The following is a 17,060-nucleotide window of genomic DNA, read 5'->3' as shown; positions in this document are numbered from 1 at the left end:
TCATGCAGTTATTACATTTTTCTCAAAACAAATGTTTCCAGAAATGCAGAAGAATTAATGTCCTATCAAAATTAAGAAAGAATGATAAATAAAAACACTCCTAAAGATCTCAAAATAAAAGGGAAGGAACAAAATAAAAACAGAAAAAGGAAACAAGAAAACCCACAATGGTGAGAGTCCACTTGCTGTTACACTGTATTCTGACTCATCTGGAAAGAAAGCGCAGGTAAGCAAAAGCCGTGTGGCTCGGGGAACCTCACATGTCCCGCCCGGCACAGTCTAGTTTTAAATCATTTTACAAAATGAGCCAACTAAAGGCAGAAATGTACCCACAGTCCTCTCTCACTCCTCCCTTGAATTCCTGCCCACTGAGCACCAGCCACAGCTGTTTTTACCCATTTTCTGAGTAAAAAGTAGTGTGAGACATTCTACAAAACAGTGGGAATCATGAAAAGGACAAGTTTGCACACAAGCAGGCCTACTTTAACTTGGGAAAAGTCATAGAAGACGCCTCAGCCATGATTCAAGCTATCATGGAAAGAGCCCTTTGCTTTTCTTAATTAGATATTTAATGTAAATTAAAGGAGGATGAGGCAGAGATTATGGAATATTCAGTCACAGCCATGAGAACCTGGAATTCTATTTTCTCATAACCCATTAACTTTCTTAATTGTTCAATAATAAGACATATTTTCTCACTACTATAATTAGTGCCTTATAGCTACCTGACTCTATTGCTTCTTGGTAGTTCAGTACTATTGCTAAATGCAGACAGCACAGTAAAGAGAGATAAAATATTCATTTGGCAATTATAATAATTAATTATTAATAACCTAACTTTATCATTTTACATTTTACATTGCCATTATTGTATAACGCTGAAATCAAGCTTCATTACTGATTAAGAATTTTCAAGAAAACATGGGGAGATAAATAGTTGCACTAGATATAAAATGCCAATAGAGTGTGTAACATATTCAGTTAGTTATATAATTGCGTCAACCACAGCAAGGAAATCAAGTTAGAAAAGAACAGAAGAAAACTCTGGTTTGGACTATTAGAGATTGTTGGAGACACTAGTAAGTCATTGGTGGGGTAGCAAGTGATTGACACTTAGATAATAGGTTAATAATTTATGGTGAATAGATTATAACTGTTCACTAAATATTTTTCTAGCTATTCATATTCATATATTTTCAGGCTATGAGGATGATTTAATATCTTAGATTACTAAACAAAACATATGGCCATTAATACAATTAAGGTAAAAATTGTTTTTAATATTTTAGAAGTATTCTTAAGAAAATGAAAAAAAATCAAAGCATTACACTTTTCCTATAACATACTTTCCCCCAGATCTTATTAACTTAATCTGGTTTTTTTTTTTTTCTAACTGTATGGTACCATTTTTCATCTTCTCTTCATTCTTTAAGTGAATACTAACAGTGCACTCACTTCGTACTAGTTACCCTACCATATATCCTGGACACAGAAATTAATAAGACTTGCTATTTTCTCTGAATAAACTAAAAATAGACTAAATTGACTACAATAATATGTAATAACAAGGAGCACACTTCAGAAGCTACCCTGGAGTCTAGAACCAAGTGCTATGAGGAGACAGGGTGCAAATAGTGGGAACATCAGGAAGGACTTCACAGAGAAGTCTTTTGATCTGTCTTTGAAAGAAGAATGATGGCTTCTTTAGGGTAAGAAGCTGAGGGAAGGGCAATCCATTTAGAAAGTCTTTGAAGTATTCATTATAGGTAAAGAAAAACTTCTAAAGGTTAAACAGAGTCTTAGTAGAAGAAAAATACATTACTTTTTAAAGAAACTCTGAGCAATGAAGAATGACTGGATCATAAGATTTGTGGGAGAGACGAAAGTGGCAATATATTCAACTAATTGATATTTATTGAATACATTATGGAAACTATGCCAGAAATAATGCTGTGTTCTTTATTGTATGAGACGCACTCAATAAGCCTAACAACATAGATGATATTCTCCAAATTGTTATCAGTAAAGAAAATTGAGGCATGAAGAAGGTAAACTCCAACGAGTTCATCTAGTTGTTATCAGAGATGGGAATGCAACTGGATTTTTCTAAACGTACCTATGATGGTTTGGATGTATGTGTTCCTTCAAAAATTTATGTTGGAACTTCAACCCCAACATGAGAGTAGTAAGAAGTGTAGATTTTGGGGTGTGATTAAGTCATATGGGCTCCACTCTCCTGAATGGGATTAATGCCTTTAAGAGGTTTAAGAGAGCTGACTACCCCTTTTAGCCCTCTGCATTCTGCCATGTGAGGCCACAGCAATAAACTGCCATCTTGAAAGCAAAGAGCCAGCCTTCACCAGTCCCAGAGTCTGCTGATGCCTTGATCTTGGGCTTCCCAGCCTGCAAAACTGTGAGAAATACATCTCTATTGTTTATAAGTTACTCACCCTAAGGTATTTTGTTATCACAAAAGGAAAAGAGTAAGACAACACCATACTTGAAGTCCAAGTGAATTCAATTCTGAAGCCAGCCAGTATCCTGGTTTAATGACTGAAAACAAGTTTGATATAGGTACATCGAGCAGGAGTAAGACAAAGTTGTTAAGGGCTCAGACTCCACTGTGCATGAGTTATGTGCAATTTGGCAAATTATTCAGTCTCTCTGGGCCTCAGTGTTATTTCCACAAAATGGGAATAATAAGAATATATATTTTATGAGATGGTTTGTATCCACTTTTCAATATATAAAATTTACTTTCAGTGATTCTTGGCGCTAATAAGCCATCAGCATAGGTGATTCGTGTTTCAGGAATAGCTCTCTCTCAGCATATAGAGGATGAATCGGAGGAGAGAAACTAGAAACTTGAATACTTCAGAAGGACAGCAAGCTTTCATTAGACCACTTCGAAGTGGTTGGAAAAGTGGAGGTAGAATTGAAAGATAGTTCTGAAGTAAAGATTGAAAGGATTTGGTGACTAGTTGGGTTTAGGGAGCTGAGGGATGGAGAAAAATGGAAAATGACACCAAAATTTCTAGTATAGATCACAGATGAATGATGACACCTGAAAACTTCATACCCCAACTGTTACTTCCCTGTGGCTCAACTAACCAGGGACTCTCCTGGCAGGCTAGATTGCCAGCAATGGATTCGGAGGTTATTTGTACCAAACAACAACAGCAACAAAACCAAAACAACCAACCAACCAACCAACCAACTAACCAAAAACCTTTGGAAGCCAGTAGAAACAAGTTTCTCCTGTTAAACTTATCCTGTTCCTTCAGTCCTAAACCGACCTGTTCTCAAGCCCCTTGGGTGTGAAAATAACTAAGAAGTTCTCCCTCAAGCTGGCTGACAACATGGCTTCTTGTTGGCATCAGAATTTCTTAGAGGTATGATGTTGGTGAATGGTGAAAAGTAACTGATAAACAGAGCTCAGCCACAGTTTTAGGGCATTTGGTTTCACTTCGTACAATACTGAAATAGTTTTCAAATTGTGGGGAAGAGCATTCCTTGATAATGCCTATTTTATCAACAATTACACCTGATCAAATCTGAATTCTGGATGATATGCAAAGTTGGTGAGATGATATAAAATGTATGCACATAAGGGAAAACGAATTTTAGGATTACTGTTGTTGCAGTAGTCTACTGAATAGAATATAAAAATGTATAAACAGAAAGTTAAAATGAACACCCAAGCAAACTCTAGGCAAGATACGCTCTGAAAATCTTTCTCATTGCTTGAATCACACACACACAAAATATATTTTTGTTCTTGTCTAAAAAACTACCATCTGTATGTCTTCTACACAATCCAAGAATTAAGAGAGCTGAATGTTTTATATGCCATATAACTTATATAAAGCTATTATGAAATTTTGTGAAATTTCTGTTTGTACTAATAAAATTTTAACTAAACTTCATTGCTTCTTTAATACATTATTATGTATACATGACAATGGTGAAAAAAGATACACATAAGCACGTTTATTTTAAATTTGGGGAATAGAAGGAAAATAGCAATTAATAATAAATTTTGCAGGTTCTCTATGCAATTAACAACCCCATAGTCCAAATACTCTTTTTCCATTAAAAATAATTTTATGCAAACAGCTGAGATTTAGAAGATGAAAATGAACATTAGTCACTCTGTAATACAAATGTCCTGCAAGCAGACATCAGGTTGCATCTTCCTTTGTATCTCTTCCTACTGTTCTTATGGTGCCTGGTATGTTATGTGAGAGAGAGGAGGCACTCAGTATACAGCTTCACCTTGATTCACAAAAGCAGAGCTGTTTCTAGAAGATCTTTCCACATAATTTCCAGACATAGTAAATTCAATGTTGTCAAACCAAGACCTCTTCTGAGTTTAGTTAATCAAACTCTACCTCTGAAACTTTGTACTGATATCTGACTGGATTAGGCAAGGACTTCTCTCAGTCCCTTATCCTTCTTCAGTTCTTTAAAAGCAGTGTGAAGATAAGAAAAGTAGCACTATATATTTCTGATTTGTTAGCAAAATTGCTACTGTAGTGTGCATGAAAGCATAATGGCAAAAATATAAGAATGCTCCAACTTCAAAAAATAATATATTTTAAGTCCTACTCTCTTACTGAGTAAAGACATTTATTTCTCCTGGAGAAATATACTTTGTTTTTTCAAATGCTTAAAGTTGCTTGATAATTTAAGGTCAAAGTCACATTTCTAAATATGCCTGAAGGGGTTTAGCACTTAAACTAGCTAGCTCTATTCTATGACGTACTCCAAACCAGATGAGGGATAAACTTAGTTGTGGGGCCTAACTGAACTATTATTTTTCTATTTCCTTTCCATTCGCATCATCTAAAACTATGAACTAGTTAATAACTGAAGTCTTTGCTATTTTTTAATCTTTGTTGCTGAAAAGTGTTTTTAAATGAATGTATTATGCTATTAAAATACATGCCCATCCTTATATAAGTCATAGCATAATTATAGTTTTGTATAATTAGAGTTTTATGTCAAAAGATTTACAGCTTTATCACCTCAAGCAATACTTCACAGCTGCCAAGGATGATTTATGCAATAATGACTTAAACTGTAAAATAGAATCCTCAAAGGAAGAGCTGTCAAATATTCCTACTGCAAATAACTAGGTTTTTAAAAATTGATATGCTGATAAACAGCAAGTTTAATTGTACCTAGCACAATCACATACAGAAGCATAGTAGGAAATGGTGTTGCAAAATGACGATCATGCAGTTCACCATGAACCGCATCAGTGTGAACTCATTGCATAGATCACGGGTTTAAATTGCTTATAAAGCCTCTGGGCCACTTTAGAGAACAAGCTTTCCAAAATAATGCCTCGGTCGTATTTTTACTCCTTCAGTAAGAGCAAATGGAAGAAATGGAAACAGAATATATAAACTTTCTGTTAATTTGTTCATTGGGCTTATTACATCACTCTTCATATTCTTGTGAAATGCTAAATAAAGAATAAGTAAAAGAAGCATTTACTATATACAGTTAAGAAATAAAAAAACTCAAAAGTCAATGACATAATAATAAAGAATTAAGGAAACTTTGAGAAACAAACCAACAAATATATTGGTGATTTTCCCCCTTCCCGCTTTTGTAAATGTAGAGAAGCTGGCAGTAGTCTTATCTCTAAGAGATGAGACTGTCCAAGAATTTGTATCTCATAAGCTCTAACTAATTTTGTAGTTGTCATATATATATAACTAAGATACACTGAAGATTCTATTAGCAGCCAAAACACAATGTTATTACATTCAAAGCAAACAAGTACAACTGTGTCATCAGTATCTAAAAAGGTCATTCAAATTAATATTTTTCTTAAAATATTAAATAAAAAGAAAATGCCTGGTCCATTATCTCATGTTTTCCATACCAATCAAAGCAAAATAGGTAGATTTTATAGTTAATGCTAAAGATATTTAAATCCTTGAAGACTGAGTTACACCTGAAAAGGAAGTCAACAGAATCAAACGTTTTACCAAAGGTTAATTTTTTTATACCTAAACAATCCTCCAAATCAAAAGTCCTTTTCTGAAAACAAGGGAGTTTTAATGCATATAACCAAGAAAATCATTCAAATAGAAAGATTTGTATTTGTCAATGTACTAATATGTTCAACACAGAAAATTCAATAATTTAATAGGAATTAATCATATTTGTGATTCTTATTAAATTGCCATTTTACAGTGTTTTGAGATCATTTTACACACCCACATTTCACAACTTTCAAAACATCATCATGCCACTTGTGCTATAATAGATAACTTCTACTTGAAAACACTCTGAAAGATATACCTGGTATCTGAGCAATTTGGACTGTCCAGATTAATGTCATACTTAAATTCTAGGAGTTGGAAAAAACCCTGAAATGGTCTACAAAACATAATGACCAAAGATGGACCAACATTCACTGAAGTTACCACAATATAGACTGTGTTGGCATCATAATAAATATTCAATAGGAAAAAATGTCAGACATTCAAATTATTCCAAAAGTCCAGATTGTTGGCATCAGATACTCGAAAGACATGAGTTACATTTGGGTAGTGAGAGCTCAATCCAATAAATGTTTTCAAGACAACAGAACAATTAGGCTATTTCTAGTATGCCAACACTACTCATTGAAAAGTATGAGAAACGTGGGAAGAACTTTAAAACCAATTTCTATCTGTTTGATAACTATATAATTGCTTTCATTCCAGATTACTACAAAGTTATACAAACCTGTTTTTAGTAATGTTTTGTAACCACTGAAGTTCATGTTAAGGAAAATGTAATAATTAAGAATTGTACATTGTACATTGAATTATAAGAAAATAAGAGTAAGAGTGAAACCTTTTCCTTGCTGTCTTTTTTTCTGTCTAGTTTACCAAATGATGAGTCATTATATGATATAGGCCATGGCACATTACATATTTATCAAAATCTGAAGAGTTTTCTAAAAATCTGAACAGCTACCCCTCTGCCTCAGTAATTTCTGTTAGTGGAATAAAAAGAAATAGATGATGATGAAATATCCACAAAATTAACTATAACATTCAAGTTTTAAAAATAATTTTACCTTTAAGCCCCAAATTGTCAAATACCGTTATAGATATAGATATATAGATATTCAGGAATCTGATATCTATATATATATACACACACACACACACCTTAAAATGGGCATATCTGGGTATTCATATATGTGAGTTCATTTACATATCTATTGTGTATTTAAGGCATGCCTATCTATTACATGTGCAGTTTTTTAAGAGAACTATTGTATGTAACTCTTATTGCTCTCATAGCAAGTTTGACAGAAGGAGGTGCTGCCCTTGAAGTTGAGGTATGACCTTAAGTTTAAGATGCCAGTTTTGCTGTAGTTATAAAAATCAATACTAATAACTCCACAGTATCATAATTTTTTCCTCATTTCTTAGTTTAGGACAAATCTTGACTACATAAACAGCCTTTATTGTTTGAAAATACACAGGTTAACTGGATCAACGTATAAGTACCTATTTATCATCCTTAATCTTGTATAAGAAGGAGGAAAAGAAACAAGAGGTGTTGCCTATCAACTAAAGCTAAAGGGCCAAGAGACATAACTGTAATAGTTTTAGTTTTAGATATAGTTTTCAACATAAACTTGCTTTGTGGAGTATTTTAAAGTTCAAACAAATAACACTGTATCTGTATTTCTCACCTACCAAATGCATACCAATGCAACAGTAAATTGTTGATCTTTCTATAATTCCTTAAAGAAAGTAGCATCTAAGACTGATTTGTAGCATTTTTAACCTGAGTGACATTATATTACTGTACTTTTGAAGAGATCACAGTAATCTTATTCAAAGAAAAAATTGTTTCTCCCAGATCACTAATCAGAATACCCATACATGTTGGATCTCAAAATACTATAAGGAAAGCATACATCTACAACTGAACATTTTGGGCTTCTTTGCATATGAACTTTTAACAGTCAAAATTTCTTTTCAATGGGATCAAATAGAAGGAATATTAAATAGACAAATTTTACCATTTTTGTGATAGTAGGTGACCTCCACTTTTCTCTCTTCTGACCCCAGCAATGCCTGGGCAATTTGGGCAATATCATGCCTCTTGGTCTCAGGTCCATGGAGAAAGTCGCAGGTGCATGGCTTTTGCATGACATCTGGCCTGGAGAAGCCAGTCATCTCACAGAACCCATCGTTGCAATAAATGATGGCACAGTTCTGCACTCTGGCATTTGCGATGATAAATTTTTTATCTGTAATAAGAAGATAGCATGGCATCTTTGAAAAAGCTTCCACAATATTCTCCATAACACTGAAGCAATTTGTTGCATAATAAGAGCTCTGAAATGCAGGTGCTTCCCCAAATTATTAATTTCCCTATACTTTATGAAAAAAGAAACCCCAGAAACTTTAAATGTGAGATTAATGATCCTAAGTAATTTTAACAGAAAGTATTAAGAAACCACTCTTCAAATTGCAAGAATAGAATTTCCCAAATAGTCTAGCTCTCAAGCCCTGCAACTGCTGAGGATCCTAGTGGGCCCTCAGACAAGCAGCTGCCCATTGATATTTTCAGAATGTCATTTGATTGTAATGTAAATATTTTCAAAGTCAAACAGTGAAACATTTTGTAGTTGTAAGATTTCTCATTTCAACCTTGGCCCTTTGAATACAACTTTCTCAAAGTAGTTATTATTCTTTGGCTTCTCTCTATCTCTCTTAGGCATGTTACACACATCATGTTAAAAACAAAGGCAACTAGCTTTAGTAATGAAACTACTTCATATTTAATAGCAATTCAATAAGGCAAAGGTTCAACTTTTCATAATATATATTTTCCAAAAGAAAAATATTTACACACACTCAGTGAATATCATGATAACACTTTTTACTTTTACTTTGGGAGATCCTTTTTTTGTGTGTAGTAGCAGGAATTTTTAATACAAAAAGCTTATTAATTTATATCACAGATTGTATTTACTATTTCCAAATACATTGTGAAGCAGGATATACAAGTTTATTTTGTACGCAAGGTACCAGATCCTCACGTCACTAAATGCAGTGTTGAAATAACCGCAAAATATATGGCATACAAATGTATTAATATAGTTTTAAGAAAAGGTTGAAGATAAGTTAACAAATATAGGATTTTAAATTAATATACTTATATAGCAAAAATGTATTCCCTATATTTAGTCCACATGAGAACATTAAATTTCTGTGCATTCAGTCTTTGTGGGATTTACTTATTACACTTCAATTTTTAAATTTCTAGATAGAAATGTTAAGGGGATAATAAAAGAATAGAAATATTATTTTGAATAATGAGCCATTTGCATTGGAAACCAGCAGAGATAAAAGATACTGCTTTTCCAAATTATCCTGCTTAGGATATATTTGCATTGATTCAATACAACATTTAGCTTCTATAAACTAATAGCAAGCAAGTATCCGTGTCATACCACTGCCTTGCAGTTTAACAAAGGTAAAATATAGTTTGCATAGCCATTTACATCGCTACTACCATTTACATTCTCTTGTTCGAATAGTGTGGTCTGCTCTGCTTCCGACTTTCAAAAAGTCTACAGTAAAACAATCTCAAAATATAAACCCATGTTATCCTAGCACGTTCCCTTTAAGATAGTAGAATAGTAGGACATTAAGTAGCAAGGCAGATAATGGAGCAGTGGTAGAGGAGGATCAAATTGCCTTCTATAATGGAGACCGTAATCTAAAATGTAAATCAAAATTAATATCAGAAGAATAACACTCCCGCTGCCACTCGAACCTCCTGGCTCGGTTTCATAGCCTCTTAACTTGACAGAGCCTGGAGTTGCCGGTCTCCCCAGCTTGGAAGCGGTGGACGCCAAGTGCACTATCAAGGCAGAAAGCGAGGGCGAGAGAAGAGAACAAATGAACTTACTTTGCCCTTCAAATTTCCGAATGATGGTCCCCAGAAATGTATTTTGTGGTGCCACATGGCCCCTGCGCACAGGCATGTTGGCCCCAGTCTTCCGAGGAGCGGTCTCCCGGAGCTCTGGAGTTCTCCCGGGATCTCTCCTCGGCTAGAGCCCAGGCCAGCGCGCGAGTCGCTCTTTGTGGCAGAGCATCCTCTTTTGAAACCAGAATTCTCTTCCCATTAGCACCACTTCTAGACACCCGCTTTCCCCACCGGAGTCCAATCCATTCCCCTCACCTTCCGGAGGGGCCTCGCACCGGACTGCCGCGGGTGAGAGGGTTTGGGGGTGGGGAACGGGAAGGAGGCGGGGTGAGGGGAGGTGGCGGGGGAGGGAAGGAGGGAGGGAGCGGTGGGGGTGGGGTGGGAAGGGGGCGGGGAGTCACAAGGGCAATCGATCTGTTTCTCTTCTCCCAAACAGCGCCAATTTCCCAGTGCAAATGGGCTTAACCTGGCGGTTGCCCAGAGCAGTGAGGAATGGCTGAGGGGGGTTGGAAGACTTGTGCGGCTTTCGCAGGAAGGAGAGAGAGAAAAGGAGGCTGGGGGTCGGGGGGGTTGACGTTTCTATCCCCGCCCTCTCCCCCTAACACACACACACACACACACACACACACACACACACACACGCTCCCTTTATCCTGGTAGCTTGGGCGCCGCCACAGCTCGGATTACTCAAGCGTGCTTTAGCGGAAGCCAGCCAAGAAATCTCCAAAACTCAGTGACAAACAGCTACTCTGGGAAGGTGATCTCTGCGGCCACCAGCCACAGGGCTCCGTCCCTGAGCTCCTCACGCCGCAGTAGCTAAAGCACCCTTAGCTGCAAGGAAAACACAGGTGGGAAAGCAGTTTCTTAATGAGGAATATTTGTAAGCTCTGTTGGCGCTCAGCAAGTTGAAGATTGAGAATGAACCACCTAAGGGTGCAGAATTAGCCTCAGGGTGCAGCTTGGATCCCTGGGTTCAGCGGAGGTGGGTGCCGAAGCCCGAACTGAATTGACACGCGGGTCCCTGCCCAGCGCTGAGCCGCGCCTCGGAAAGACTGAAAGCTGCCCGTGCCGCTGAGCATGCCCAGTTTCTGCCTGAGTCCCTGGAGGGTTGCAAGATTGGGGGTTGATTTGGTCTCCAGGTGCCGTAGGCTGCGAGAAAGATGAGACGGCCAAAGACGAGAAGGCCAAAGATTGCGAGCGACTAGTACAAAACAAGGAAAGAGTTTGAAATAGGTGAGGCTGAGCGCCAAGGGGAAGGAACAAAAGGTGGGTGGGGCTAAGAGTTACCAGCCTTGGCTGTGACCTCCGATGCCACTCATCTCCGGAACACACTAGCTACATTCTGCTCTCCTCCACCATCTCTAAGGAGCCATCTCATATAGGATAGAAAAGGGTTCAAGGGGCAGAATAGAGTCCTCTTCCTTCTCGCTTCTCAAAGGCTGACAGAGAGGGAATCTCAGGGTATACAGACACTTCTGTTCAAATAGTCCTCCTGGAGACTTAGGAAAACAAATGTGACAAGCTATGCCAGGAAAGCGTGTTTCTGAAGTTGTTTTTCTAGTTTTTCTTTATTGTTTTCCCTTTATTTTTGTTATCTCTCCCCCACCCCCTTTAACCTGATAGCCCCTCTCCACGCCCCTTTCTCTAAATGGAATTTGCTACGACTTCAATCTACTCAAGCAGAACACAGACGAATATCTCATTTCCTGCTGGAGATAAGGGTCGAGAGATTCCTGTCAACCCATGAAGTTGCATGATATAATTTGGGGGATTCTTGCAGCTCATTAGCTTGCTATGCCTTGAGTCAGCTGGGTTCTTATTTTCTCAGTTACAGCTTCAAATCTGAAGTGAAATAATGGGAGTGGAACTGAGAAGGGCCGTGAAGCAGGGTTAGTTTAGGAAGGTGAATCAGGTGGGTTGCAATAACCAGGAAGTAAGCATAACAACTTTTATTTTATGTTCCAAAACAACAACCCCCAAAATCTAAACAAAAACAAGAACCGAAGTAATTCCTCCTCTTTAATATCAGAGTAATTAAAATGAATCAAACGGAAGACGTTTCTAGGAATGTTGAATTTTATGGCTAATAAGGTTTACTTTAAAAATAAGCAACCTATGACAACCTCTAGGCTCTTCTAGTAGCTTGAGCTTTCCTAAGTCTTTATGGTTGCCTCTGCGGGAATATAAAAGGCCATACATCACTAGTGTGTAGTTTTATTTTCTTCTGAAAAATATATATAAGTCGATCATTCCGTCATACTGTTCGCTAGCTGCAGCAGTGCTCGGGAGACGACTAGAGTTTCCCTCCCAGGTGCTGAACGCGTGGAGCTATCCATGGTTCTGAATCCGACTCAGCCTTTGGCAACTGTTCTCTGCCTACAACCAGCCACAGACAATAGAACTACAAACTCAGGCAAGTGGCCCTAATGTATCCACATGCACCACTCTTCTTCACCAAATGCCCAAAGAAATACAGAGTGCTTTTTACACCCATTTCTAAAACACATTTCTTCTCTGCTTAGCGTCTTAACTAAACCCAAGTTCACCTTCCTCCCAAAATGCATCAAGGACTCCAGAAAAAAAATGAATAAACTGCATATTGTGTAGATTGTAATTAAAGTTTCACGTATAAAGTTGTATTTTAATTAAGATTTCATGGCATAATAATATAACAATAAGTTATATAAAGGTCATATAGCTAAACATTTTTAAAATTACACATAAATTTAGTGAATGAATACTGTTTTAAAGTAATAGGTATTTCCAAATACATCTGGAAACACAAAGTTTATCTGTCACATGACAAGATATATTGACATGCAGAAGGTAACTGTGGATAAAGTCTCTAATTATAAGTCTGAAACTAACTTTCATAGGATATTGATTCTGGAAACCCTTGAATTCCACTTTCCTTCTTCAAGAGAAAAAGTGGCTTTCTGCTCCCTGAAGTATTCTCTCTTTCTCTGCAACTTTCAGAGTGGTCTCTGTTTGTTTGGGTTGGTTAATTAAATATGTGATGGCTAAAATTCCATTGTCTTTGTTACATATATGTGAGCTCTGTGGACTTTACACTTTTCCTAATCTCATTTAACTCCAAAATTAGTTCTATTAAGGATTCAGTGTAAAATCACAGAACATTTTATAACCTATGTATTGTAATTGATTGACTGAGCAGAAGATTAAAGGCATCCTGTTTCTAAATTACCCCAGTAATCGTGTTCATACATTATACATTGGAACAGTGGAGAAAGTACATTAATCTATATTCAGCCAATAGAATAAAACCAGTGGATGGTAATCATGGCTGCTTGTTGGCTGGAAAATTATCCTCCCCCACTCCACTCCCTATAAAAGCTAACTTTATATTTTGTGTGAAGACCCAGTTTCACAAGTTTTTAGTATTTTTGGACCCTTTTGGAAGTCCAAATATTGAACCAAGCACACAAATTCAACGGTTGAAATCCTATCATGTATACAGCTTAACACTCAATACAATCTACTTAAGGCAAGGATGCAGGATAGATTGTATATTCTTAAAATTACCTAATTATCCATATTACTTTAAAATTAAGTCATTTAGTATTTACATATGTAAAAATATTTTAAATGCCTACCGTATAATAACAATTCAATAAATTTTGCACACACAACATTTTCCAGAGAAGCTCACAGAATTAATGAAATTCTGCTTAAGAATTCTACATTAGAAATCATTCAAGCAGCATATATTATTGCAACCATCACTATGGGATATTTAAGTGGCATTCATGTATTGGTATAGAATAGAAACTTTTTAATATCAAATTAAATAATGTGATTTGATTCACATTTTTGAGATACTGTGGAATATAAATCAATGAAATTAATGTAAAGTTTTCTCAATTTAGCAAAACTAGTTTAATGATCTGATGACCACAGTGCACATTTTTATTTTTCTTATTTATTTAATCTTTTTTTTTTTTCTTTAGGACGATGTCTTGCTCTGTCACCCAGGCTGGAGTGCAGTGGCATGATCTCGGCTCACTGCAATCTCCGCCTCCCGGGTTCACGCCATTCTCCTGCCTCAGCCTTCGGAGTAGCTGGGACAATAGGCACCCAACACCATGCCCGGCTAATTTTTTGTATTTTCAGTAGAGATGGGTTTTCACTGTGTTCGCCAGGATGGTCTCAATCTCCTGACCTTGTGATCCACCCGCCTCAGCCTCCCAAAGTGCTGGGATTACAGGCAGCCACCGTGCTCAGACTATTTAATCTTTTTCTATAGATGGATTCCGGTTCTGTCATCCAAGCTGTAGTGCAGTGGCATGATATAGCTCACTACAGCCTCACACGCCTTGCTGACCAAGTGATCCTCCCACCTCAGCCTCCTGATTAGCTGAGACTATAGGTACAGGGCACTGTGCCTGGCTAATTAAAAAAAAAAAATTAGAGATGGGCTTCTGCCTTGTTCCACAGGCTGGTCTCAAACTCCTGGCTTCAAGTGATCTGTCCCTCTTGGACTCTCAAAATGCTAGGATTATAGGCATGAACCATTATGCCAGGCCTAATGCAGCATTTTAATGGCTGTTTTAATGTAGCCTTGTATGGGGATCCTGGGTATCATTCTACTAACTGGGTCACATTTAACTGCAGAAACATCTGACTTTACAGTTACAAGTCAGGAAAATTTCAGCTTGTATTATCATAATGTAGCTTTAGTATCTCAGAAGAGGCAGAAATTTTGAGGCCATTTATTAAAACAACAATATTGCTGAGCAGCATAGAATAGGGGCAAGTGCAAGAAAGAAACCTGGTGTTAACTTAACATTGCCATTTTTAGGAGAAAATAATGAAGATAATTCAGCTATTTTGCTCATAGCTTTATTTCTAAAATCAGTATAACAATTTCCAACATTCAATTTTGTGAGAAGTAGGAAAATAGATATACAGTGATTAGGACAAAATCTTGTATACAGTGAATATTTAAGTATCATATATCCTACAATATAAATGTTCTACATTTTGAAAATCAGTAAATTAATAACATTTACATTAACATAGAGTATTTAACTAATTTAGATTAAGGGTGTCCTAGTGTTTTGGGGGAGGGGGGACGAGAATAAGGTATAGAATAGTCGGTGAATCATGCTCATCCAGGCAACATGAACTAATACCAATGACTGTTCCTAATATATTAACATAAGCATAGTTAGAAAGTTGAATTTTACTTCAGAAAATGTAAAATACCTTTCTTATGCTATACTTTATATGTTAGTTCTAATCCAACTAGTCACTTTACCTTGGATACTTTGAGACAACATATTCTGCATGTAAATTTTTATCCAAATGTATAAGATTTGGCTAATCTTGCTGATAATATGTAAATCTTAGTAGAAGAATAAATTCTTCCCTGTAAGGTATAAGTTATTGGCTGTCCTTTTCCTAAAAATGAATATTCTTGCAGAAAATAATTTGTCCATATGTGTGTTGTTAATATCATACATTCATCAATAACTGACACATAAGATAGCTAGGAACCTAAAAAACTATTATATTTTATGAAAAAATAAATATATACACCTATAAATGTATGCTTGTTAAAATGAAAAATTATATAGGTATTCTAGGTGAAGATTTCACAGAGTGCATGAGTAAGGCTGTTTTATAAGATGATTTATTTACTAAATGTAGTAAGTAATTTAGCACATGGGTTAAAAATGAGCTTTGTTGCATATAGCTTTATCGAAGGCTAAGAGGGTATATGAGACACATTTATATCAGTAGACCTTAAAATTGTTGTATTGTTTTGGCTGGCATATCTACTTTTGTAATTATGCAAATTAATGAATTTGTGGTATTCATTAAATCAATTGATTGGTCTTTGCACCTTGTGGAAATATGCATATGTATATATAGATGAACAGATAGATATAGATACAGGTAATACAGATAAAGAGATTTCAAGTTACACCAAATTGCATTGTTTCTTTTCTGGACAAAATGCACAGTTGCTTTTATTTAAAATGTGATGGTTAAATTGCCTCTATCTATGGATAGGTTTAATTTGATTACAGAAAGTCTATATTTAGTATTCAGATAAATCTGTACACAGAGAATTAGCTTTTTTCCAAACTTAAATAATTTGGAAGTCATATTTTGTGGTTCTACATCTATCTGCTCATGATAAAATAATGGAGTCAGGATTTAATGCCTCACATTTAACAATTGTATAATTGGACAAAATAGAGAAATTGAGGTGCTTAGACATTGAATAATAAGAAGTACATGAGAATATTTCCTGAAAGAAGAGCAAAACCAAGATATAGCCTATAATTTACACATATTGCTGGCTAAAAAGCTCTTCTAGAGCATAGTGCATGGAGTAAGAAACCAAACAGAACTCAATGGACTTAACTGAGGAAACAACGTTCTCAACAGAGGGAATTGCACAGAAAGAGAGGTCTAGGTATCTTCATAGGGTCAGTGAAAGTCTGTCTGAGTATTGATTTGCACACGTGTGTGAGGAAACCACCCAAGACTAGGGGAAGAAACTAAGGAAAATATTGTCAGAACAATTAGCAAAGCTCACACATGTCTGGAATTAGTTGCTATTCTCGCCACCTAAAGTGAATAACCTATGTCCTAAGTATACATAGGGTCTTCATAAACATATTGCATTAATGGAGGGGGTGAAATGATAAGTAAAGCTTCTCTGTCAAACTCAAAAGGAAGTCTAAAAAGAATTATACTGGTATGCTAATTTTGTCCTAGAGAAAAGATCAACAATATTTAAAATAATATAACAAAATCAAGCATCACATGACATATAATTAACAAAGTCCAGCAACGAACTAAACATCATCAGGCATGCAATAAAGTAGCAAAGCCTAATCCATAACCAGGAGAAAAATCAATCAACAGAAACAGACCAGAAAGGACACAGATGTTTTTGAACCAGTAGACAAGGACATTACAAAGTTATTGTAAGTATATGACATATGTACAAAGAAGTAGAGGAAAACATATATGTGATAATGAAAAAAATGGAAGACATAAAAAGATTCAAATCAAACATGTAGGTACCATAAATATAGAATCCAAGAAAAAAATACATTGGA

The 17,060-nt window shown here is 36.1% G+C and overlaps 1 protein-coding gene across 2 annotated transcripts in view; it reads right to left on the bottom strand.

Moving 5' to 3' along the window:
- The window catches only part of KCNH7 (potassium voltage-gated channel subfamily H member 7), a 498,464-nt gene extending 488,195 nt beyond the window's left edge, over positions 1-10,269 (bottom strand). For both annotated transcript variants that reach the window (XM_033231287.1, XM_033231288.1), the window contains exons 1-2: positions 9,946-10,269; positions 8,045-8,275 (exon numbers count right to left, since the gene is read on the bottom strand). In XM_033231287.1, coding sequence (XP_033087178.1) covers positions 8,045-8,275; positions 9,946-10,021 — 307 coding nt within the window. In that variant the 5' untranslated portion in view covers positions 10,022-10,269. The remainder of the gene's footprint in view (positions 1-8,044; positions 8,276-9,945) is intronic.
- Positions 10,270-17,060: the final 6,791 nt, after the last annotated feature.

The sequence above is a fragment of the Trachypithecus francoisi genome, unplaced genomic scaffold (assembly GCF_009764315.1).
Source record: "Trachypithecus francoisi isolate TF-2019V2 unplaced genomic scaffold, Tfra_2.0 Lachesis_group13, whole genome shotgun sequence".
Taxonomy (NCBI): Eukaryota; Metazoa; Chordata; class Mammalia; order Primates; family Cercopithecidae; genus Trachypithecus; species Trachypithecus francoisi.
Note: the sequence above shows the minus strand (reverse complement) of the source record. Positions and strands in the feature narration are given on the sequence as shown.